Source organism: Podarcis muralis, chromosome 13 (genome assembly GCF_964188315.1).
Source record: "Podarcis muralis chromosome 13, rPodMur119.hap1.1, whole genome shotgun sequence".
Classification (NCBI taxonomy): Eukaryota; Metazoa; Chordata; class Lepidosauria; order Squamata; family Lacertidae; genus Podarcis; species Podarcis muralis.
The window spans coordinates 570,412-593,718 of NC_135667.1; the positions used below are offsets into that span (position 1 = coordinate 570,412).

Genomic DNA, 23,307 nt, shown 5'->3' on the forward strand with positions numbered 1-23,307 from the left:
GGTGGGCGCAACATGGGGGGGAAACAGCCTCCGCATGGCGCATTCTGAAGCCTTTTTCAAAGTGCTTTTATAACATTCCTATAAGGTAGACCAGTAGCATATGCACAGCTTTCCTTAAACTTCAGTTGCTCAAATGAGCTGTTACACTTCAGGTAAATTGATGTTCCTGTTTCTAGACTGGGTGGGAAAATGCTCAAATTGGTTTCTGTTACTTTTCCCTCGGTCCTTTCCTTAGTTATGGAGGTGTAGCAGTTCAATCCTTTTGACCCAGACCAGGTTCCTTTCCCTCAGCCTCCCTCTCTCCTCTCAGCAATGCCCCTCCTGAGGCGTTTTCTTTTGGGCGCCAGACCCAGGGGATCCCTCGGCCCCCTTCTTTCTCTCAGACCCCCAGAGCCTCTCTCCCCCCCCCCAGACTCAGCCCCTCTTCCCCTCTCCTTCTTCTCCTCAGGCCAGAGCCACTTCTTCCTCAGACTCAGCCCCTCTTCCTCTCTCCTTCTTCTCCTCAGGCCAGAGCCACTTCTCCCTCAGACTCAGCCCCTCTTCCCCTCTCCTTCTTCTCCTCAGGCCAGAGCCACTTCTCCCTCAGACTCAGCCCCTCTTCCCCTCTCCTTCTTCTCCTCAGGCCAGAGCCACTTCTCCCTCAGACTCAGCCCCTCTTCCTCTCTCCTTCTTCTCCTCAGGCCAGAGCCACTTCTCCCTCAGACTCAGCCCCTCTTCCCCTCTCCTTCTTCTCCTCAGGCCAGAGCCACTTCTCCCTCAGACTCAGCCCCTCTTCCCCTCTCCTTCTTCTCCTCAGGCCAGAGCCACTTCTCCCCCCGACTCAGCCCCTCTTCCTCTCTCCTTCTTCTCCTCAGGCCAGAGCCACTTCTCCCCCAGACTCAGCCCCTCTTCCCCTCTCCTTCTTCTCCTCAGGCCAGAGCCACTTCTCCCTCAGACTCAGCCCCTCTTCCTCTCTCCTTCTTCTCCTCAGGCCAGAGCCACTTCTCCCTCAGACTCAGCCCCTCTTCCTCTCTCCTCCTTCTCCTCAGGCCAGAGCCACTTCTCCCTCAGACTCAGCCCCTCTTCCCCTCTCCTTCTTCTCCTCAGGCCAGAGCCACTTCTCCCCCAGACTCAGCCCCTCTTCCTCTCTCCTTCTCCTCAGGCCAGAGCCACTTCTCCCTCAGACTCAGCCCCTCTTCCTCTCTCCTTCTCCTCAGGCCAGAGCCACTTCTCCCTCTGACTCAGCCCCTCTTCCTCTCTCCTTCTTCTCCTCAGGCCAGAGCCACTTCTCCCCCCGACTCAGCCCCTCTTCCCCTCTCCTTCTTCTCCTCAGGCCAGAGCCACTTCTCCCTCAGACTCAGCCCCTCTTCCTCTCTCCTTCTTCTCCTCAGGCCAGAGCCACTTCTCCCCCAGACTCAGCCCCTCTTCCCCTCTCCTTCTTCTCCTCAGGCCAGAGCCACTTCTCCCTCAGACTCAGCCCCTCTTCCTCTCTCCTTCTTCTCCTCAGGCCAGAGCCACTTCTCCCTCAGACTCAGCCCCTCTTCCCCTCTCCTTCTTCTCCTCAGGCCAGAGCCACTTCTCCCTCAGACTCAGCCCCTCTTCCCCTCTCCTTCTTCTCCTCAGGCCAGAGCCACTTCTCCCTCAGACTCAGCCCCTCTTCCTCTCTCCTTCTTCTCCTCAGGCCAGAGCCACTTCTCCCCCCGACTCAGCCCCTCTTCCCCTCTCCTTCTTCTCCTCAGGCCAGAGCCACTTCTCCCCCCCGACTCAGCCCCTCTTCCTCTCTCCTTCTCCTCCTCAGGCCAGAGCCACTTCTCCCTCAGACTCAGCCCCTCTTCCCCTCTCCTTCTTCTCCTCAGGCCAGAGCCACTTCTCCCTCAGACTCAGCCCCTCTTCCCCTCTCCTTCTTCTCCTCAGGCCAGAGCCACTTCTCCCTCAGACTCAGCCCCTCTTCCCCTCTCCTTCTTCTCCTCAGGCCAGAGCCACTTCTCCCCCAGACTCAGCCCCTCTTCCTCTCTCCTTCTTCTCCTCAGGCCAGAGCCACTTCTCCCCCCGACTCAGCCCCTCTTCCCCTCTCCTTCTTCTCCTCAGGCCAGAGCCACTTCTCCCTCAGACTCAGCCCCTCTTCCTCTCTCCTTCTTCTCCTCAGGCCAGAGCCACTTCTCCCTCAGACTCAGCCCCTCTTCCTCTCTCCTCCTCCTCAGGCCAGAGCCACTTCTCCCTCAGACTCAGCCCCTCTTCCCCTCTCCTTCTTCTCCTCAGGCCAGAGCCACTTCTCCCTCAGACTCAGCCCCTCTTCCTCTCTCCTTCTTCTCCTCAGGCCAGAGCCACTTCTCCCTCAGACTCAGCCCCTCTTCCTCTCTCCTTCTTCTCCTCAGGCCAGAGCCACTTCTCCCTCAGACTCAGCCCCTCTTCCTCTCTCCTTCTTCTCCTCAGGCCAGAGCCACTTCTCCCTCAGACTCAGCCCCTCTTCCTCTCTCCTTCTTCTCCTCAGGCCAGAGCCACTTCTCCCTCAGACTCAGCCCCTCTTCCTCTCTCCTTCTTCTCCTCAGGCCAGAGCCACTTCTCCCTCAGACTCAGCCCCTCTTCCCCTCTCCTTCTTCTCCTCAGGCCAGAGCCACTTCTCCCTCAGACTCAGCCCCTCTTCCTCTCTCCTTCTTCTCCTCAGGCCAGAGCCACTTCTCCCTCAGACTCAGCCCCTCTTCCTCTCTCCTTCTTCTCCTCAGGCCAGAGCCACTTCTCCCCCCCCCCCGACTCAGCCCCTCTTCCCCTCTCCTTCTTCTCCTCAGGCCAGAGCCACTTCTCCCTCAGACTCAGCCCCTCTCCTCCTCTCCTTCTTCTCCTCAGGCCAGAGCCACTTCTCCCCCAGACTCAGCCCCTCTTCCTCTCTCCTTCTTCTCCTCAGGCCAGAGCCACTTCTCCCTCAGACTCAGCCCCTCTTCCTCTCTCCTTCTTCTCCTCAGGCCAGAGCCACTTCTCCCTCAGACTCAGCCCCTCTTCCCCTCTCCTTCTTCTCCTCAGGCCAGAGCCACTTCTCCCCCAGACTCAGCCCCTCTTCCTCTCTCCTTCTTCTCCTCAGGCCAGAGCCACTTCTCCCTCAGACTCAGCCCCTCTTCCTCTCTCCTTCTTCTCCTCAGGCCAGAGCCACTTCTCCCTCAGACTCAGCCCCTCTTCCTCTCTCCTTCTTCTCCTCAGGCCAGAGGCACTTCTCCCTCAGACTCAGCCCCTCTTCCTCTCTCCTTTTTCTGGCCCCAAGATTCTCCTCAGGCCAGAGCCACTTCTCCCCCCGACTCAGCCCCTCTTCCCCTCTCCTTCTCCTCAGGCCAGAGCCACTTCTCCCTTAGACTCAGCCTCTCCTCCTCCTCCTCCCTTCCTCCCTTCTCTGCTCCAGCCTCAAAACTCCCTCAGAAAAGGCGCCTCTCATCTTCCCGCCAAAAGGGCTGGTGTCTCGGTAGCCAATCAGACTGCGCCACCAGACTCGGCCCGGGCTCAGCTGTTTTTCTCTCCACCTCCTCTGTCTCTCTCAGACACACTGCTTAGTATTGCTCCTTTCTGACACTGTGCCTTGAAAGGGGGGCTGCTCTGAGGGGGGCTGAGCTCTGTCTCCCCTGGAGCCGGAAAGGCGCCTGGGACTTGGCCCTCTTGCTGGGGGAGAAGGGAGGGGCAGGCAGAGAAGAAGAGAGAAAAGAACCCAGGGAGGAAATGGCGTATAAAATGTTCTTCTTCTGTTACAAAACTCCCTTATCCTTTAATAGAACCTGTTTTCTGATTATTCCCCCCTCCCGCATAAAAGGAGTGGCGATGGGGAGGGACAGGGGCCGCAGCTGGGTGAGCTCGGCTGGCCAAGGGTTAAGAGGAACTGAGCTGGGTTCCTAGAGAGGACCCGGAAGGAAGGCGGGGGCGGGTCCTCCAGAGGCCCTTCCTGTCCGAGGAGGCAGCTGTTGTCTCCTCGGAGGCGCCTTCTGCACCGAGTGAGTCTCTCTCTCTTCCCGCTTAGGGGGCGTTGGGGGGAAGGGGAGGGGGACCCCCCAAATCAGGGAGCAGAGGGTCCTCTCGGCACAGGATCCAGGGGGTGGGGAGGGAACCACCAGAGTCCTCCAGGCCAAAGATGAGCAGTGCAGGAATCTCCACCACTCAAAGGCTGGTCAGGATACGGAGGAGCCAGACCCATGGCTGCCCTTTGGAGCCCAGGGGGGGAAATGCCAGGAGGGAAGCCAGCCCCTAACTTGGTCCCTGCTTTCCATCGATTTCCGAGTCATCTTCAAGCGCAGCTCCGCATGGAGGGCATGGCAAATATCCCCCCAGAAGCAGAGCATGGAGTCCCCTGGCCACAAAGGGACTCATCCAGAAGGACCCCACACAGATGTGGGGGTTGTGCTGTGTCACATTATTAATAACACAGCCACCATCCTGAATTCCCAGGGCATATTTCAGGATTAAAACACAACATTTAAAACAGTTTAAAACAACTTACAATCACAGAAAGCAGGTAGGTCCTACTTTACCTCCTCTTGAGTACAGTGGTACCTCAGGTTATATACTTAATTCATTCCAGAGGTCCGTTCTTAACCTGAAACTGCTCTTAACCTGAAGCACCACTTTAGCTAATGGGGCCTCCTCCTGCTGCTGCACCGCTGCAGCACTATTTCTGTTCTCATCCTGAAGCAAAGTACTTAACCCAAGGTAATATTTCTGGGTCAGCGGAGTCTGTAACCTGAAGCGTATGTAACCTGAGGTACCACTGTACTGTCCTTTGGCCTCACCCACTTGGCCCTCAGGGCGTTTTCCAGATGAGGATCTGGCCCTCAGAACAAGGGAAAAAGGACCCCATCTCAGTAGTTTGTCTTGAGGAGGTGGGAACTCCTCGCTATAGCCTGGTTTCCACGTTACACTTGGTCCAAATGACTCACTTGTCACTCACCGTTCTGACTTTATTCCTTGACTGCAAACACTGACAGGCAGGCTGATTCATTTCACAGAAATCCCTTCACTTTCCTGCACATCTGGGACGGTCACTTTCCTTCTAGGAGGGCAAGAGCATTACTTCTCCTTTCTCTTCTTAAGCAAAGCTCATAGTCCAGCCTTGGTTCCTAGCGAGACTCATCCTCACTTGCTCAGGGAACATTTTTCTCCTCTTGTCCGTGTTGTGATTTTATAACAGAACAATGCTTTTTCTTTGTTTGATTTTTTAGCACCTCTAATCCCGAAGAACAGAACTTGGCAGAGAACCAAGGGGATCCTTCCTGTCTCTTGGAGGCTTCCTGAGAGCACAGATGGATGAGCAAGACTCAGCTGGCCCTGAAGCAGAAAGAGGCCAGGCCATGGAAACAGGAAGCAGTGCAGGATTCTGGGAAGGCTCTGGGCAGAAGCTCCTGGGAGAGGAGGACCCCCTTCGCTCAGAGGCGCAGAGCCGGCAGTTGAGGCAGTCCTGTCACCAGGAGGCCGAAGGACCCCGAGAGGTTTGCAGCCGACTCTACCACCTTGACCATCAATGGCTGAAGCCAGAAAGGCACACGAAAGCTGAGATGCTGGACCTGGTGATCTTGGAGCAGTTCCTGGCTGTCCTTCCAGCGGAGATGGAGAGCTGGGTGAGGGAATGCGGAGCAGAGACCAGTTCCCAGGCAGTGGCCCTGGCCGAAGGTTTCCTCCTGAGTCAGGCAGAGGAGAGGAAGCAGGCGGAGAAGCAGGTGAGAGAGACTTTCCTCTGGATGCTCCCAAGGGGCTCCAAACAAGAGGGAACGGGTCCCTAAATCCCATCCTTTTTCGGAAACATCCAAGGAAGGATATCAGATGCTGCTAAAGTTTTTGTCTCTGCCATTCCTATTCTGATTCTTTTCCCCGTCTCTGTTTTGAATCCTTGTTGCTGTTTCAGGGAAAGGATCCGTTTGCTGAAATGGGTCCTGATTCCTCTGAAGTAGAGAAGTCTCTGTTGGACACCAGAGATAAGCCACTGGGTAAGAAGGAAGGAGTATTTTCTCAGTTTGGTCCCATTCTGTTGGTGTTGAAAGTAATCTAGTGGTTCTTTTGATCTTTTTGGGGAAGACACTTGAGGCCCTGAGCCCAGAGGAGCCTGATAAATAATTTTGCACAATTAAATATGAAATAGGTATAGGGGGGTATTTCTTAATCTGTAGTTAGAGATGCACTGCTTCACCTCTGAGAGAAGCATCCTGCACTCCTGTCTCCCCACTTCCCTTTGTCTCTCGCAGGTGAAAGAAGGATGCCGGCAAGACCTCCTCCTGCATCTCTTCATCCTGGTGGAGGGGAAGCAGCGGCTGAGGAACCGGATCAGGTAGGAAGAAGGAGTCTTGGGGGGAAAGAGGCGGGGGGGGGGGGAGAGACAGGGTGTTTCTGAGACACTCTTTGCTTCTGTCACAGCAGCTCTTCAGAAAATGCCATCCCATAATGTTTTATCTGCTGAGAATAAGGAACAGTCCCCTCAACTTAGAATGACACTAGTGTTATTTCTCAGTCCTCGCAGTTTCATTTTTTATATTTATCACTGGGCACTAAAATCGGCTTCTCAGCAGTTAGCAAGCCATCTAATACAGTGGCGCTGATCCACTGCTTAAAGGCGTGACTGCGTCTGTTCTGAATGTAGGGCAGCAGGGAACCAAGCACCTGAGGCAAGTCAGGACCCTTGGGAACAACAACAACAATGCGAGGGATAACGCATCGAAGAACTCGGACTTATCCGATGTTTTGCATGGGATCCACTCCACCCCTAGGCTGAAGTCAGGGAACGAGTGAGGGGAGCCCAGCTGTGAACTTGGGTGGCCAGACAGAACATGACTCCCTCGCTCCAACAAGGAGAAGTGCTGCTGTGGCAGCGGGGGAATGGAAATCATTTTTGAGGCCTCAAATTTCAAAGGTCATCATGCACAATTGGCCAAATGCTTGCTCTGACCTTGAGGGACTCAAATAACATACACATCGAGCAGCGTCATTGTGCCCTGGTTTTACAACGGGACCCAAGTTGTGATGGATGTGTCTCCATTTAGCTCCTTACGGGAGCTCTATCTGTAGGGCTATGTAGGCTCTTAGCCACGAGATTAAGCAAGAACAGAAATATAGCAATTATAACTGGTCATTTGCCTTTTTTACCTTTATAAGAGAACAAAGGAGATGTTCCTGTTAAGTTCTGACACCTCCTTTCCTGAAAAATAGCACTGCCAACACATGTGGTGGGTGTGTCCAAAAATAGATGAGTTCTGGCAAAAGGTTTTTGCAAAGATCTCTTTGACCACAAGACAGACAGAACCTGTGACCCCAGGACTGGCTCTACTTAACCTGTACAGTCAGGAAACAAAGAATTCATAACTCATCTGGTAACCGTGGCAAGAATGACCTTTGCCTGAACATGGAATACATTGCAAATATGGACCTTTTTATTTCCTTTTAGGGTCTAGTGTGCTTTGAAGATGTCACTGTTTGTTTCACGGCTGAGGAGTGGGCGTTGCTGGATCCTGCCCAGAGAGCTCTGCATAAGGAGGTTACAGAGGAGAATCGTGGTATCCTGGCCTCTCTCGGTAAGGCTCCTAGTTGGATCCTGAGATCTGTTCTGAAATTCCATACATATATCTCTATTGTGATGGAGCTCAATAGCGCTGCCTTCAGCAGCTGGGCTTCCAACACCTCCACAAGTCACCTTGAATGGAGGACTGTTTGGTCTGGGAATATACTTCCTCCAATTACGCCTTTCTAAACAGAGATCTTAGTTGTCAGGGGTCCCTTTACCTTAAACAGAGATCAGGCTGCTCTGAACTGCCCAAACCTTTTAAAAGGAGGCTTCATTTTTAAAATGTAAAGGACCCCTGACCATTAGGTCCAGTCGTGGCCGACTGTGGGGTTGCGGCGCTCATCTCCCTTTATTGGCCGAGGGAGCTGGTGTCCAGCTTCCAGGTCATGTGGCCAGCATGACTAAGCCGCTTCTGGCGAAACCAGAGCAGCGCACGGAAATGCCGTTTACCTTCCCGCCAGAGCAGTACCTATTTATCTACTTGCACTTTGACATGCTTTCGAACTGGTAGGTGGGCAGGAGCAGGGACTGAGCAACGGGAGCTCACCCTGTCGCGGGGATTTGAACCGCCGACCTTCTGATCGGCAAGCCCTGGGCTCAGTGGTTTAGACCACAGCACCACCCGCATCCCTTCATTCACATATATATATTCATTTCTACATTCTACAATGTTTCAACAACAACATTTAAATCTAAACAAATTCAGCCTACATTTTCTGCCACTTCCCTCCCACCCCCAACTCTGGGGTTCCTTATTTGATATTCGATTCTTACTGCATAATCAATTCAAATCTATTTGCAAATGTATCCTTATACTTCCTTTAACTTATTTCTAATTGCTCATATTTATGTCAATCCTGCTAACATTTTCAATTGTTTTCAATTTGTCTTTATATAGTCAGCAAAATTTCCCCATTCTGTGAAAAATAAGTATCTCACGTTGATCTCTTATTCTTCTGGCAAGTTTGGCAATCTCAGCATGTTACGTCAGTTTTACTTGCCAGTCGTCTTTTGTTGGTACTTTTTCTTTCCGTCTTTGGGCGTATACCATTCAGGCAGCTGTGGTAGCATACATATACAGGTTTTTTCCTGATATTTGGGTACCTTCCTCTCATTATACCTGAAAGGGAAGTTTCCAGTTTTTTAACAAAGATTATTTTCAGCATTTTTTTCAACTCGTTATAAATCATTTCCCCGAAGACTTTTACTATCTTACAGGAACACAATATGTGAAAAATGTACCTTCCTTCCCTTGACATTCCCAGCAGGCATTTGATTTGGTCTTGTACATTTTAGCTAAGTTACTAGGAGTCAAATTCCATCTATACATCTTTTTCTTTTAACTCATAACATGCTGGAAATTTCAAATCTCCATTCCACAATCTTTCCCATGCTGCCATTTCAATGTTATATCATCTATCCACTGCTCGATGTATCATCAGCGATTTGACCTGTTCGTGTTTTGTCTACCATTCTAATAATATTTTGCCATTATGGTTTCTATTTCCCAGCAAGTTTTTACATTTATCCCAAACTATATATAAGTTTTTCCTAAGAACATGATTCATGAAAGCTTTATGCCTTTCAGTTTTTCCATACCACAAATATGCGTACCAGCCCAATTTATGATCATGCCCTTATAACTCCAAAATCTGAACAGTTCTCAATGTTAACCACTACTTTAACCAGTAAAGGCATAATAAACAGTGGTAACTTGGTTCTCAAATGGCTTAGTTGCCAAACAAATCAGCTACCAAACGCTGCAAACCCGGAAGTGTCCCAGTTTGCGAACATTTTTCAGAAGCCAAACGTCCGACGTGCCTTCCGCTTGAGTGCAGAAAGCTCCTGCAGCCAATCGGAAGCTGAACCTTGGTTTTTGAACACTGGGAACTCCATTTCTTTCTTAGGCTTTGATCTGTTCCTCTCTTTGTTGCAGGTGGTGATGAATTAGAAATTAAGAACCAGCGAATCCATGACAAAATCCACACAGTGGAGAACCCATATCAATATGTGGAGTGTGGAGAGAGCTCTCATTCCTCATCCCATCCAAGAAATCCCATTGGGAAGAAAACGTATCAGTGCTTGGAATGTGGGAAGAGCTTCCATCAGAGGTCCCATCTCACGGCGCATCAAAGAATTCACACAGGGGAGAAACCCTATCAGTGCTTGGAATGTGGAAAGAGCTTCAACATGAAACAAAATCTCACTACCCATCAAAGAATTCATAAAGGAGAGAAACCTTATCAATGCTTGGAATGCGGGAAGAGCTTCAGTACAAAGGCCTATGTCACTTCCCATCAAAAAATCCATACAAGGGAGAAACCATATAAGTGCTGGGAATGTGGAAAGAGCTTTGACTGGAAATATAATCTCACTTCCCATCAAAGAATTCATACAAAACCTTTTCAGTGCTTGGAATGTGGAAAGAGTTTCAGTGAAAGCATCAAACTCACTGCCCATCAAATAATTCATACAGGGGAGAAACCATTCCAGTGCTTGGAATGTGGAAAGAGCTTCAGTCGGAGTGACTCTTTCACTTTCCACCAAAGAACTCATACAGGGGAGAAACCCTATCAGTGTTTGGAGTGTGGAATGAGATTCACTCAGAAAGGAAGTCTCACTTCCCATCAAAGAACTCATACCTGGGTGAGCCCACATAAATGCTTGGAATGTGGAAGGACTTTTAGTCAGGACTCCTATCTCATTTCCCATCAAATAATTCATACAATGGAGAGACCGTATAAATGCTTGGAATGTGGAGAGTGTTTTAGTCAGGAGTCTTTTCTCACGTCTCATCAAAGAACTCACAGCAGGGAGAATCAGATTCCCCAAGAATCATTGAATTGTTGCATTGGATTGGACGGTGAGAGTCATCTTCTCCAACCCCCTGCAATGAAGGATATTCAACAAAAGAATTCATGACAGATGGCCACCCAACCTTTGCTTGAAAACCTTCAATTCAAGAAGAGTCCACCACCACCTGAACTTATTGTTTCCACAAGCAAACAGTTCTTGCTGTCAGAAAGTTCTTCCTGATGTTTCATGAGATTCCCCTACTTGTATCTTGAATGCTTTGGTGTGTCCTTCCACCGGAACAGAAAAAAGCAAGTTCGCTCACTCTTCCATGGCACAGCCCTTTCGATGTTGGAAGATGTCTATCACATCTCCTTCTCCATCTCCTTTTCTCCATAATAAATACCCTGGCTCCCTCAACCATTTCTCCAAAGTCTTGGTTTCCAGAGCCATGATCCCCTTGGTCTCCCTCCTCTGCACCCATTCCAGCTTGTCAGGGATGAAGCCGATCCAGAACTCTGGTTCCAAAGGTTTGGCCCCAGAGGTATCAAAGCCATTGTGGAGACAGAATGTGTGCAACATAACATTCCTGTATTGCAGGGGTTGGACTGGAGGACCCTTGGGGGTCCTTCCAACTGCATGATTCTATGATTGTATGTTGATGCAGCCTATAATAGCATTATCTGGGGTTTTTTGCTGCTGCACCTCACTGTTGACTCACAAGAAACTTGTGGTCTACTAAGAGGCCTTGATCCTTTTCCAATATATGCATGTTATTCCTGCCTACGTGCAGAACCTGATATTTGTCCCTACTGAAATTCATTTCTTGCATTCAAATACCCCTTCTCCCCAAGGTTCTCCCCCTCTTCTTTTAATCCTGACAATAACCCTGTGAGTTTGGTCAGGATGTGAAGCAGTGCCTGGCCCCCAAGGACACCTGGTGAGCCTCATGGCCAAGTAGGAATTTGAACCCAGGTCTGCCAAGTCATACTCTGACACTAACCACTATACCACACTAGCTCTGTCATGAGACTCTCAGAAATTGTGCCTTTGTGCGCTTCTGCTTCACGTTTAGGCGCAGTATTCCGGTCCTTGTTTTTAAAGTTGTGTACACATGTATCAACATGTGGACGCGGGTGGTGCTGTGGGTAAAAGCCTCAGCGCCTAGGGCTTGCTGATCGAAAGGTAGGCGGTTCGAATCCCCGCCGCGGGGTGCACTCCCGTTGCTCGGTCCCAGCGCCTGCCAACCTGGCAGTTCAAAAGCACCCCTGGGTGTAAGTAGATAAATAGGGACCCCTTACTGGCGGGAAGGAAAACGGCGTTTCCGTGTGCTGCGCTGGCTTGCCAGATGCAGCTTTGTCACGCTGGCCACGTGACCCGGAAGTGTCTTCGGACAGCGCTGGCCCCCGGCCTCTTGAGACCCTAGAGTCTGTCAAGACTGGCCCGTACGGGCAGGGGTACCTTTCACTTTACCTTACACATGTATCAAAACAATAATATAATAGTGCATTTAAGGTACTGTTAGCTAGGGGGGCAGAAAGGGTGAGTAACCATCTACCTTGGTTCTCGAACTTTATCCACTCTGGAAGTCCATTCCCAAACCAAAGCGTTCCAAAACCAAGATGCGCTCTCCCATAGAAAGTAATGCAAAATGGATTAATCCATTTCAGACTTTTAAAAACAACCCCTAAAACGCACACAAAAAAAGAGCCGCAAAAATAAATAGCAAAAAAAAAGACAGACCTCAGCATAACACTCAAAACGAAAGTGGGGCACTCGAAATGGAAGTGGGGCACTCGAAACAGAGCATGTTTGGCTTCCGAAAAATGTTCACAAACCGGAACACTTCCTTTCTTGTGGGTTTCAAGTTGTTTGAAGACCAAGGCGTTTGAGAACCAAGGTACTACTGTATGTCTTTACAAATGTGTTTGTGGGAAGATTGTTATTCTTTTGTATTGATTCTTGCTTTTATTATGTATCTTGTGTTTTTATTTTGTATTTTTATGCTGTGAAGCACTCTGAGATCTTCTGGTGAAAGTCATTATACAATTGTAATAAATGGCAAAGTAGTCATAAACAATAAACAAAACTTTAGAATACACAACCAGACTGAAGAATACCCGCATAAATCATGAGAATTTCTAAAATATACAAAAACCTACAGCTACAACTCCCCCCCCCCCCAACCTGCTAAACCCAAGCGTCTGTTCGGCAGCCTCAGCTTTTGAAGCTGGAGTCAGTCTGGACTCTTTTAGGCTACATGAGAAAAGGCCTGCAAGGATGGAAGTTTTGGAGACTTACAGCCAGGGTGGTCTCTGTCCTCTTCAGCAGCCTCAACCTTTGTAGCACTGGGTCCTTCTGTCCTAGGCCATGTGGAAAAAGACCTGCAGAGAGATGGTCTTCCAGGACTCTCAGCCAAGGTGGTTTCTGGCCTCTTCAGGAGAGACAGTTGGAGGTTGGAGTGGGGTGGGAGTTGTGAAGGAGGGTTGGTTAGATCAGTAGAAGAGGAACAGCATAATAAAGCCTCCTTTTGCAGTTTTAATAAAATAAAAGAAACAGGCATATCTGAAAGCACATGATGTACACAAAGTTACCTTGAACTTCCTGTTTATGTTTTAATAAAACGGTTATACTGCACAAGACACGTCATTCCTTGCTATGTTGGGGGAGAAGTGTTCAGATAGGAGTTCTGTGGGGTGGCACCAGGAATCAAGGGGGTGTTTGGTGAAAGGCCCCTTGAATAAAAGTGGGAAGGTGGCGCAGGGAGGTGTGGGCACTGCCAGAGCACCTCTGAGTGATGGCAAAGGGGGCATAACATGGGGAGATAAACTAGACCTCTTCATGGGACATTCCGAAGTGTTCAAAGCACTTCATAAAAACAAACATCCATATAAAGTGGACCAGTAACATTTCTCCAATGCAGGCGGTTTGAGAAAATGGATGGAGAATCTTCCTTGCCCACCCAAAAATCCCAGTCTGATTTTAGCTGCCTATTGACACCTGTTTGGTGTCAATCCCAGGCATTTGCTGAACTCTCTTATGTGCTGGTTTTTTAGTATTGGATAGTTGTGGTTTTTTAAAAATGTGATTTTAAAGTGGGGGTGTCTTTGGAGGAGCGTTGAGCTATGTCTGCCAGCTTGAGCTGGAAAAGTGCCTGTGACTCACAGCCAGGATGGTCACTGTCCTCATCCGCAGCCTCAGCTTTTGTAGCTGGAGTCCATCTGTACATCCATCACCCTGGACCAAAGGATTAAAAGAACAAAAAAGATCGGCTGGCCAAGGGTTAAGAGGAGCGGAGCTGTATTCCTAGACTGGAGGAAAGGAAGGTAAAGCTGGCAGGTCCTCCAGAACCAAAGCCCCTCCCTCCGCTCCGCCTTCCTTCCTTGAGAGGAAGGGATCTGCCCTCTCTCTTCTGGGATCTGGTGAGCCTCCTTTCCCTTCCCCAGACGGTGCATTGGGGAGAAGGGGAGGGTGCATTGGGGGCCTCCCAAATCTATGCAGCGTGGGACCCCCAAGTGAGGGAGCAGAGGGTCCTGGGCCCTTCTTTTCTGCAAAGCAGAGCGGGAGGCGAGTTCCCCGCAGGTATGAAACTGTGTTCCTTATTGTGCCAACTCCTTGGGGCACCCACAAAATTCCGCATGAAGGAGCCAGGCAAGGTGAGGTACAGGTGGGTAAAGGACCCCTGGACGGTTAAGTCCAGTCGAATTCAGCTTTGAGGTGTGACTCTCATCGCTGATTTCAGCCTGAGGGAGCCGGCGTTTGACCAGGCAGGATTCAGGGTCAGGTGGCCAGCAGGACTAGACCGCTTCTGGCGCCACAGAACACCGTGATGAGTGCCAGAGCGCATTGAAACGCCATTTCCCTTCCTGCTGCAGTGGTACCTATTTATCTACTTGCTTTCAACCCTGCTAGGTTGGCAGGAGCTGGGACGGAGCAATGGGAGCTCAGCCTGTCACGCAGATTCAAACCTCCGACCTTACAATCAGCAGGCTCAAGAGGCTCTGTGGTTTAGACTACAGCGCCACCCCATCCACGACAGCCCAACACAACCCCAAATCAGAGGGCACTCAGCAAATGAGCCTTTCATAGAATCACAGAATTCTAGAGTGGGAAGGGACCCTGCCAGTCATCTAGTCCACCTCCCTGCATTGCAAGAATCTCCACTAAAGCATCCATGACGCTTTAGAAATCTCCATGGAAGGAGAGTCCACCAGCCTTTGCAGGGAGGCTGTTCCATTGTTGAGCACCCCTTACCCTCAGAGACTTAGACAGAAGCTCCTTGAAGCCACGAGCCAATTCCCCTCCTGTCAGGTTCCTCTTTCCCCATCTCAACCATTTCTCATATGGCTTGCCTTCCCGACGCTTGATCATCTTGGCTACCCTCCTCTGCACATGTTCCAGCTTGTCAACATCCTTCCTAAATTGTTGTCCATGTGTAGCTAAAGAATTCCATCTGTGGTCTGATCAAGCAGTATAAAGGCATAGGGACCCCTGACCATTAGGTCCAATCGTGGCCGACTCTGGGGTTGCGGCGCTCATCTCGCTTTATTGGCCAAGGGAGCCGGCGTACAGCTTCCGGGTCATGTGGCCAGCATGACTGAGCTGCTTCTGGCAAACCAGAGCAGCGCACGGAAACGCCGTTTACCTTCCCGCCGGAGCAGTACCTATTTACCTACTTTCACTTGACGTTCTTTCAAACTGCTAGGTTGGCAGAAGCAGGGACCAAACAACGGGAGCTCACCCTGTCGCGGGGATTCGAACCGCCGACCTTCTGATCGGCAAGTCCTAGGCTCTGTGGTTGAACCCAGAGCGCCACCTGCATCCCAAGCAGTATAGAATGCTGCTATTACTTCCCTTGATCCAGACACTAGACTGTCTTCCCACTTACCTTTGTCTCTTGCAGGAGATATAAGGTTGCTGGCAAGACCTCCTCATCCATCTTTTCTTGGTGGCGGAGGGAAAGCAGGGACTGTGGAACCAGCTCAGGTAGGGGAAGGGGGCCTTGTGGGGAAAGAGGCGGAGGGGTGGGGCAGCCAGGGTTCCTCTGAAGTCCCAGGAATCTCTCGCCTCTTTTTCTTGGCTTCTGTCAAAACTGCCCTTAACAAAGACTGACAATGTTATTGAAGAAGGTTTATGTGCTGAGAATACGGAACTTATTCACCTTAATTCTTCTTCTGAATGTTGTTACCATCATTTATTTATTGTTGCTGTTTTATTTGTCTGCTTATCATGAAATACTAAAATATGCTCCTCACTAGTTTACAAACCATTAAAAAATGTAACCAGGATTCACCTAACCAGCCCCATCTGTTGCACAACTGGCCTTTCTTCCTTCTGCCCCCCATGTGCCCCTTGAACTTGTTTTTAGGGCATTGGGTGAGTCCTCCACCTACACAGAACAATGCACAAAATAAAATAATTCCATTAAGACGTTAAAAGAAGCATCCATACTTAGAATGTATGGAAAACAAAACAATCCCATTAAAACAGCACAGCAGGTAACAGGCAGGAAACAGGAAAACAATTTGTGGTAATATAATCATTATACTGGCTAAGAGGAGGACCTTTCTCTCTCTCTTTTAAAGAGTTCACTGTCCTTTGAAGACGTCGCTGTTCCTTTCCTAGGTGAGGAGTGGGTGTTGCTGGATCCTGACCGGAGAGCTCTGCATACGGAAGTCATAAAGGAGAATTGTGGGATCATGGCCGCTCTTGGTAAGGCTCCCTGTTGGATCTTAATATCCCAGATTTTGATGGTTCTGAACAACGTCACCTACAGCATCTGGGATTCTCACACCTCACCTTGAATGGAGGGTTATCCAGCTGTATTGCAAGACGATACCCAGCTATTCCTCATTCTGCTAGGTGGTGTTTTCCCAGACAACTCAAGTTCGTTCATTTTCCTTTGCATGCAAAACCACCAATTCTTATTCTCACTCGCTATCAGGAAAATTCTTCCTCCGGTCCAGTACAATGAGTGTTCCTTATTAGGAATTCTTTATTGTATGTTCATTAATTTGTACCCAATCCCATTTCCTGTTGGTCATGATGTTCCACCTTAATTTAGGAAGGAAAGTCCTTCCAATTACTTTCCTTCCATCTTTCCCCCAGATGAGTCACCAGTTGCTTGGTGGTTTCCCCTCAGAGTTTACTTCAGCCATCACAGAATGTTTCTTACTGTTTCAGTCCATGGCTCCTCCATTCCTCCAGAATAATAGTTAAGAAATAGCCTTGTTAGAGGGCTTTGTGGTTTTTTTTTTCTTTTTCTTCTTCAACATCTTCTGTTTATCCAATCTACTTTCTTTTCCTACTTCTCCACTCTGTTTTATTTTTATTTAGTTTGACTTTCATTGTATTCTATGCTGATATCCCCTGAAAACAGAGCATGCGAGGTTCACCCCCAATTCATCTCCCTGTCTTCAAAGGGGGAGTGTGATACTGGTGTCTTTGCCCTGGCTATCCTAAATCATCACATAAGAATCTCTGCTGGCAGAGCGGCAACAGCCAAGAACTAGCCAGCCTCCCCCACCTTGGAAGTCACCGCTTCTGTCCGTTTTGCTTGACCAAAGAGATGTCTGACATTAGAGATGGAACCGAGTTGGTGATTGGGCCAGACAAAATCCATTCCAGAAAAGAGCCAGGCTTTTGGAATCTCAGGTTCCCATATCCCTGAATGCCAGTAAACAAAGCCAGTGAACCCTGAAGTAAGTCCTCTCATCTATCTCCCTTCTGTTCTTCCTCTCTTACAAGCATTAATAAGCGTTGTTCAATAATTGCGGGCTCCATTTCTTGCTGAGCCTCTATTCATCTCTCTCTTTCTTGCAGGTGGTGATGAACTGGAAATGGAGAACAAGGGAGACCATGATGAAATTCACACAGAGGAGAAACCATATAAAAATTTGGAGTGTGCAAAGAGCTTCAGTCAAAGCTCCCATTCAACTTCCCATCAGAAGAATCCCATTGGGAAGAAACCTTTTCAGTGCTTGGAGTGTGGAAAGAGCTTTGGTTGGAGGGCTCATCTCACTGTCCATGAGAGAATTCACACAGGAGAGAAACCATATCAGTGCTCAGAATGTGGGAAGAGCTTCAATCAGCAGGCCAATCTCACTACCCATCAGAGAATTCATACAGGGGAGAAACCTTACCAGTGCTTGGAATGTGGGAAGAGCTTCAAGGAAAGAGCCAAGCTCACTTCCCATCAAGTAATTCACACAGAGGAGAATCCTTATCATTGCTTGGAATGTGGAAAGAGCTTCAACTGGAAATATAATCTCATTTCCCATCAGAGAACCCACACAGGGGAGAAACCGTTTCAGTGCTTGGAGTGTGGAATGAGATTCAGTCACAAGGGAAGTCTCACTTCCCATGAAAGAACTCATACTTGGGAGAGTCCACACAAATGCTTGGAATGTGGAAGGAGTTTTAGTCAGGACTCCCATCTCATTTCCCATCAAATAATTCATACAATGGAGAGACCATATAAATGCTTGGAATGTGGAGAGTGTTTTAGTCAGGAGTCCTTTCTCACTTCCCATCAAAGAACTCACAGCGGGGAGAATCAGATTCCCCAGAAATCATTGGATTGTTGCATTGGATTGGATGGTGAGAGTCATCTTCTCCAACCCCCTGCAATGAAGGATATTCAACAAAAGAATTCATGACAGATGGCCACCCAACCTTTGCTTGAAAACCTTCCAATTCAGGAGTGTCCCACACCACCTGAACTACTTTCTATCACAGTCAAACAGTTCTTGCTGCTAGAAAGTTCTTCCTGATGTTTAGTCAGAATCTCCTTCCTTCTACTTTAAATCCATGGGTTTGGGTCCTCCTTCCACCAGAGTAGGAGAAACCAAGTTTACTCCATCTTCCATGGCACGGCCCTTCGCATATTGAAAGATGTGAAGCAGTGCCTGGTCCCCCAGTGAGCATCATGGCTAAGTAGGGACTTGAACCCAGGTCTGCCAAGTTGAATTCTGACACTCTAACCACTATCCCACACTAGCTTTGTCAGGAGACTCTTGGAAAGTGTGCATGCATGTGCGTCTCTTTAAGTTTAGGCACAGGGTTCTGGTGCTTGTATTTAAAGTTGTGTACACATGGGATCAAAATAATAATAGTGCATTTAAATTACTGTTAGCTAAGGAGGCAGATTCGAATCCCCGTGACGGGTGAGCTCCCGTTGCTCGGTCCCTGATCCTGCCCACCTAACAGTTCAAAAGCACATCAAAGTGCAAGTAGATCAATAGGTACCGCTCCAGCGGGAAGGTAAACGGCGTTTCCGTGCGCTGCTCTGCTTTGCCAGAAGCGGCTTAGTCCTGCTGGCCACATGACCCGGAAGCTGTACACCGGCTTCCTCGGCCAATAAAGCGAGATGAGCGCCACAACCCCAGAGTCAGTCACTACTGGACCTAATGGTCAGGGGACCCTTGACCTTTAAGGAGGCAGAAAGGGTGAGTTTGGGGTGCTGCAGCTGAGAAATGGGAATCATGCTTGTGTAACAACATCAAAACCAGAGCTTTGCTTAATTAAACCTATGTCCTTTCTAATTAAATCTATGTCCTTGCAAATGTGTTTGTGGGAAGGGGTTATTCTTTCTTTTATTGCATATTTTGTGTTTTTATTTTGCATCTTTATGTTGTGAAACACAGTGAGATCTTCGGATGAAAGACGTCATACAAATGTAATAGATTAAATAAATAAATAGCAAAATGGTCATAAGCAATAAATAAAACATTAAAATACACAATCACACTGAAGAATAGCCACAGAAATCATGAGAAGATCTAAAATAAAGAAAGAAAAACCTGTAGCAACAACAAACCTGCTAAGCCCAAGAGTTTGTTCAGCGGCCCCAGCTTTTGTAGCTGGAGTCAGTCTGGACTTTCCTAGGCCACATGGGGAAAGGCCTGCAAGGCAGGAGAAGGTCTTAGAGGACTCACAGCCAGGATGAGGGGGCCGGGCCTCAGGCTGGTGGAGAAAGCCTGCAAGGAAACAGTTGGAGGTTGAACTCAGTACTAGAGGAATAGCCTTGTAATACCCATTGTTACAGTAGTAATAAAGTAAGAAAAGAAAAACTGGTAGATTTGAAACCATACACTTATGTTAGGGTTGCCAGATTTCAAAAAGCAAAAACCAGGACACTCTGAAAGCTGTTGAGCATTTTTGAGGAAGACCCTAACATTGTTGTGCTTTTTATAGGAACCCCCCCCAAATGTTATGACAATGCCAAAATATCCTGATTTTTTTATTGATTTATCTAATATCCAGGAAAATCTGGACTTATGGCAGCCCTAACTTATCTACACCAAGTTATCTTGAAATTAGTGTTTGTTTTTAATAAATCAGTTGTACTCCACCTCACACCTCATTCTTCGCTACGTTGGGGGTGAAGTGTTCAGGTCAGAGTTCCGGGGTGGCAGTGGGAATAAGGGGGGGGTGTTGCTGAAAGGCCCAGCTGTGCCCCTTGAATGCAGAGGGAAGGTGGAGCAGGAGGGGGTGGGCGCAACAGGGGGGAAAACAGCCTCCGTGTGGTGCATTCTGAAGCGTTTTTCAAAGTGCTTTTATAACATTCCTATAAGGTAGACCAGTAGCATATGCACAGCTTTCCTTAAACTTCGGTTGCTAAAATGAGGTGTTACACTTCAGGTAAATAGATGTTCCTGTTTCTAGACAAGGTGGGAAAATGCTCAAATGTGTTTGTTACTTCCCTCTCGCTCCTTTCCTTAGTTATGGCAGGTGTAGCTGTTAAATCCTTTTGACCCAGACCAGGTTCCTTTCCCTCAGCCTCCCTCTCTCCTCTCAGCAATGCCTCTCCTGAGGCGTTTTCTTTGGGGCGCCAGACCCAGGGGATCCCTCGGCCCCCTTCTTTCTCTCAGACCCCCAGAGCCTGTCTCCCCCCCGACTCAGCCCCTCTTCCTCTCTCCTTCTTCTCCTCAGGCCAGAGCCACGTCTCCCCCCAGACTCAGCCCCTCTTCCCCTCTCCTTCTTCTCCTCAGGCCAGAGCCACTTCTCCCTCAGACTCAGCCTCGCTTTCCCCCCTAGCCCCTCTTCCTCGCTCAGCTCCCAGGCTCCTTCTTCTGGCCCCCGAGATTCTCCTCAGGGCGGATCTTCCACCCAGACCAGAGCCACTGCTCCACTGCTCCCTCAGACACAGCCTCTCAGTCTTCTTTATTATTATTATTATTATTATTATTATTATTATTATTATTATTATTATTATTATTATTATTATTATTATTCCTTCCTCCCGTCTCAGCTCCAGCCTCCAAACTCCCTCAGAAAAGGCGCCTCTCATCTTCCCGCCAAAAGGGCTGGCTCCGCCCCCGCCTCTCTGGGTAGCCAATCAGAGAGAGCAGTTCCAGCCCCCTGGTGGCGTTTCTGAGGGACTGCAGCTCCAGACTCGGCCCGGGCTCAGCTGTCCATCTCTCTCCTCCTTGCTCCTTTCTGACACTCTGCCTCGAAAGGGGGGCTGCTCTGAGGGGGCTGAGCTCTCATTGCTGGGGCAGAAGGGAGGGGCAGGCAAGAGAGAAGAGGAGAGAAATGCTGCCGCGAGATTTCTTCCAACGAGATCTCATCTGGGCCGTTCAGCCGGGTTCGGAGGAACTGAGCTGGGTTCCTAGAGAGGACCCGGAAGGAAGGCGGGGGCGGGTCCTCCAGAGTCCAGCCCCTTCCTGTCAAGAGGCAGCTGTTGTCTCCTGGGAGGCGCCTTCTGCACCGAGTGAGTCTCTCTCTCTTCTCGCTTAGGGGGCGTTGGGGGGAGGGGGAAGGGGGACCCCCCCCAAATCAGGGAGCAGAGGGTCCTCTCGGCACAGGATCCAGGGGGTGGGGAGGGAACCACCAGAGTCCTCCAGGCCAAAGATGAGCAGTGCAGGAATCTCCACCACTCAAAGGCTGGTCAGGATACGGAGGAGCCAGACCCATGGCTGCCCTTTGGAGCCCAGGGGGGGAAATGCCAGGAGGGAAGCCAGCCCCTAACTTGGTCCCTGCTTTCCATCGACAAGCGCAGCTCCGCATGGAGGGCATGGCAAATATCCCTCCAGAAGCAGAGCATGGAGTCCCCTGGCCACAAAGGGACGCAGATGTGGGGGTTCGGCTGTGTCACATTCTTAATTACACAGCCACCCTCCTGAATTCTCAGGGCAAATTCCCAGATTAAAACACAACCTTTGTAATCACAGAAAGAAGGTTGTTTTTTAATCGTTTAGTTGTGTCCGCCTCTTCGTGACCCCCTGGATCAGAGCATGCCAGGCCCTCCTGTCTTCCACTGCCTCCTGCAGTTTGGTCAAACTCATGCTGGTAACCTCGAGAACACCGTCCAACCTTCTCGTCCTCTGTCGTCCCCTTCTCCTTGGGCCCTCCATCTTTCCCAACATCAGGGTCTTTTCCAGGGAGTCTTCTCTTCTCATGAGGTGGCCAAAGTATTGGAGCCTCAGCTTCAGGATCCGTCCTTCCAGTGAGCACTCAGGGCTGATTTCCTTAAGAATGGATAGGTCTGATCTTCTAGCAGTCCATGGGACTCTCAAGAGTCTTCTCCAGCACCAGAATTCAAAAGCATCCATTCTTCGGCGATCAGCCTTCTTGATGGTCCAGCTCTCACTTCCATACATCACTACTGGGAAAACCATGGCTTTAACTATACGGACCTTTGTTGGTAAGGTGATGTCTCTACTTTTTAAGATGTTGTCTAGGTTTGCCATCGCCTTTCTCCCAAGAAGCAGGCATCTTTTAATTTCGTGACTGCTGTCACCATCTGCAGTGATCATGGAGCCCAAGAAAGTAAAATCTCTCACTGCCTCCATCTCTTCCCCTTCTATTTGCCAGGAGGTGATGGGACCAGTGGCCATGATCTTCGTTTTTTTGATGTTGAGCTTCAGACCATATTTTGCGCTCTCCTCTTTCACCCTCATTAAAAGGTTCTTTAATTCCTCCTCACTTTCTGCCATCAAGGTTGTGTCATCTGCATATCTGAGGTTGTTGATATTTCTTCCGGCAATCTTAATTCCAGTTTGGGATTCATCCGGCCCAGCCTTTCGCATGATGTATTCTGCATATAAATTAAATAAGCAGGGAGACAAAATACAGCCTTGCCGTACTCCTTTCCCAATTTTGAACCAATCAGTTGTTCCATATCCAGTTCTAACTGTAGCTTCTTGTCCCACATAGAGATTTCTCAGGAGACAGATGAGGTGATCAGGTACTCCCATTTCTTTAAGAACTTGCCATAGTTTGCTGTGGTCGACACAGTCAAAGGCTTTTGCATAGTCAATGAAGCAGAAGTAGATGTCTTTCTGGAACTCTCTAGCTTTCTCCATAATCCAGCGCATGTTTGCAATTTGGTCTCTGGTTCCTCTGCCTCTTCTAAATCCAGCTTGCACTTCTGGGAGTTCTCGGTCCACATACTGCTTAAGCCTGCCTTGTAGAATTTTAAGCATAACCTTGCTAGCATGTGAAATGAGCTCAATTGTGCGGTAGTTGGAGCATTCTTTGGCACTGCCCTTCTTTGGGACTGGGATGTAGACTGATCTTCTCCAATCCTCTGGCCACTGCTGAGTTTTTCAAACTTGCTGGCATATTGAGTGTAGCACCTTAACAGCATCATCTTTTAAAATTTTAAATAAAGAAGGTAGGTCCTACTTTACCTGCTTCTGAATTCTGTCCTTTGGCCTCACCCACTCAAGGGACTATGTTGGATCCAGAAGTACCCCACGCAGATGGGGGGGTTCTGCTTTGTCACATTATTAATTACACAGCCACCATCCTGAATTTTCAGGATTAAAACACAACATTTAAAACAGTTTAAAACAACTTACAATCACAGAAAGAAGGTAGGTCCTACTTTACCTGCTTATGAGTTCTGTCCTTTGGCCTCACCCACTTGGCCCTCAGGGCATTTCCCAGATGAGGATCTGGCCCTCAGAACAAGGGAAAAAGGACCCCATCTCAGTAGTTTGTCTTGAGGAGGTGGGAACTCCTCGCTATAGCCTGGTTTCCACGTTACACTTGGTCCAAATGACTCACTTGTC

The 23,307-nt window shown here is 49.1% G+C and overlaps 4 protein-coding genes across 10 annotated transcripts in view; 3 read left to right on the forward strand and 1 right to left on the reverse strand.

Annotated features, from left to right (window-relative positions):
• The window catches only part of LOC114582720 (uncharacterized), a 26,639-nt gene extending 7,803 nt beyond the window's left edge, over positions 1 to 18,836 (forward strand). Inside the window, exons 1-4 of one of the 5 annotated variants that reach the window (XM_077917897.1) lie at positions 13,655 to 13,710; positions 15,192 to 15,274; positions 15,874 to 16,000; positions 17,111 to 18,836. In XM_077917897.1, the coding sequence (XP_077774023.1) occupies positions 15,988 to 16,000; positions 17,111 to 17,946 (849 nt within the window). In that variant the 5' untranslated portion in view covers positions 13,655 to 13,710; positions 15,192 to 15,274; positions 15,874 to 15,987 and the 3' untranslated portion in view covers positions 17,947 to 18,836. The other 4 variants (XM_077917901.1, XM_077917900.1, XM_077917899.1 and 1 more) reach the window with 4 other exon arrangements.
• ARRB2 (arrestin beta 2) overlaps positions 1 to 23,307 on the reverse strand; it is a 233,660-nt gene that overhangs the window by 120,322 nt on the left and 90,031 nt on the right. The gene's annotated exons all lie outside the window — the stretch shown is intronic.
• LOC114590328 (uncharacterized) lies at positions 3,505 to 12,395 on the forward strand. Of its 3 annotated transcripts, none has more exons than XM_077917886.1 (6): positions 3,505 to 3,947; positions 5,169 to 5,663; positions 5,849 to 5,930; positions 6,186 to 6,268; positions 7,379 to 7,505; positions 9,432 to 12,395. In XM_077917886.1, the coding sequence occupies exons 2-6, from the start codon at positions 5,250 to 5,252 to the stop codon at positions 10,415 to 10,417; spliced, it is 1,692 nt and encodes a 563-aa protein (XP_077774012.1). In that variant the 5' UTR covers positions 3,505 to 3,947; positions 5,169 to 5,249; the 3' UTR covers positions 10,418 to 12,395. The 3 variants fall into 3 exon arrangements, with proteins under 3 accessions (XP_077774012.1, XP_077774014.1, XP_077774013.1); XM_077917888.1 differs by having other exon boundaries at positions 5,169 to 5,651; XM_077917887.1 differs by lacking the exon at positions 3,505 to 3,947 and adding an exon at positions 4,087 to 4,465.
• The window catches only part of LOC144325238 (uncharacterized), a 74,463-nt gene continuing 72,059 nt past the window's right edge, over positions 20,904 to 23,307 (forward strand). Inside the window, exon 1 of the mRNA XM_077917864.1 lies at positions 20,904 to 21,002. The gene's annotated coding sequence lies outside the window, so the exon portion shown is untranslated. The remainder of the gene's footprint in view (positions 21,003 to 23,307) is intronic.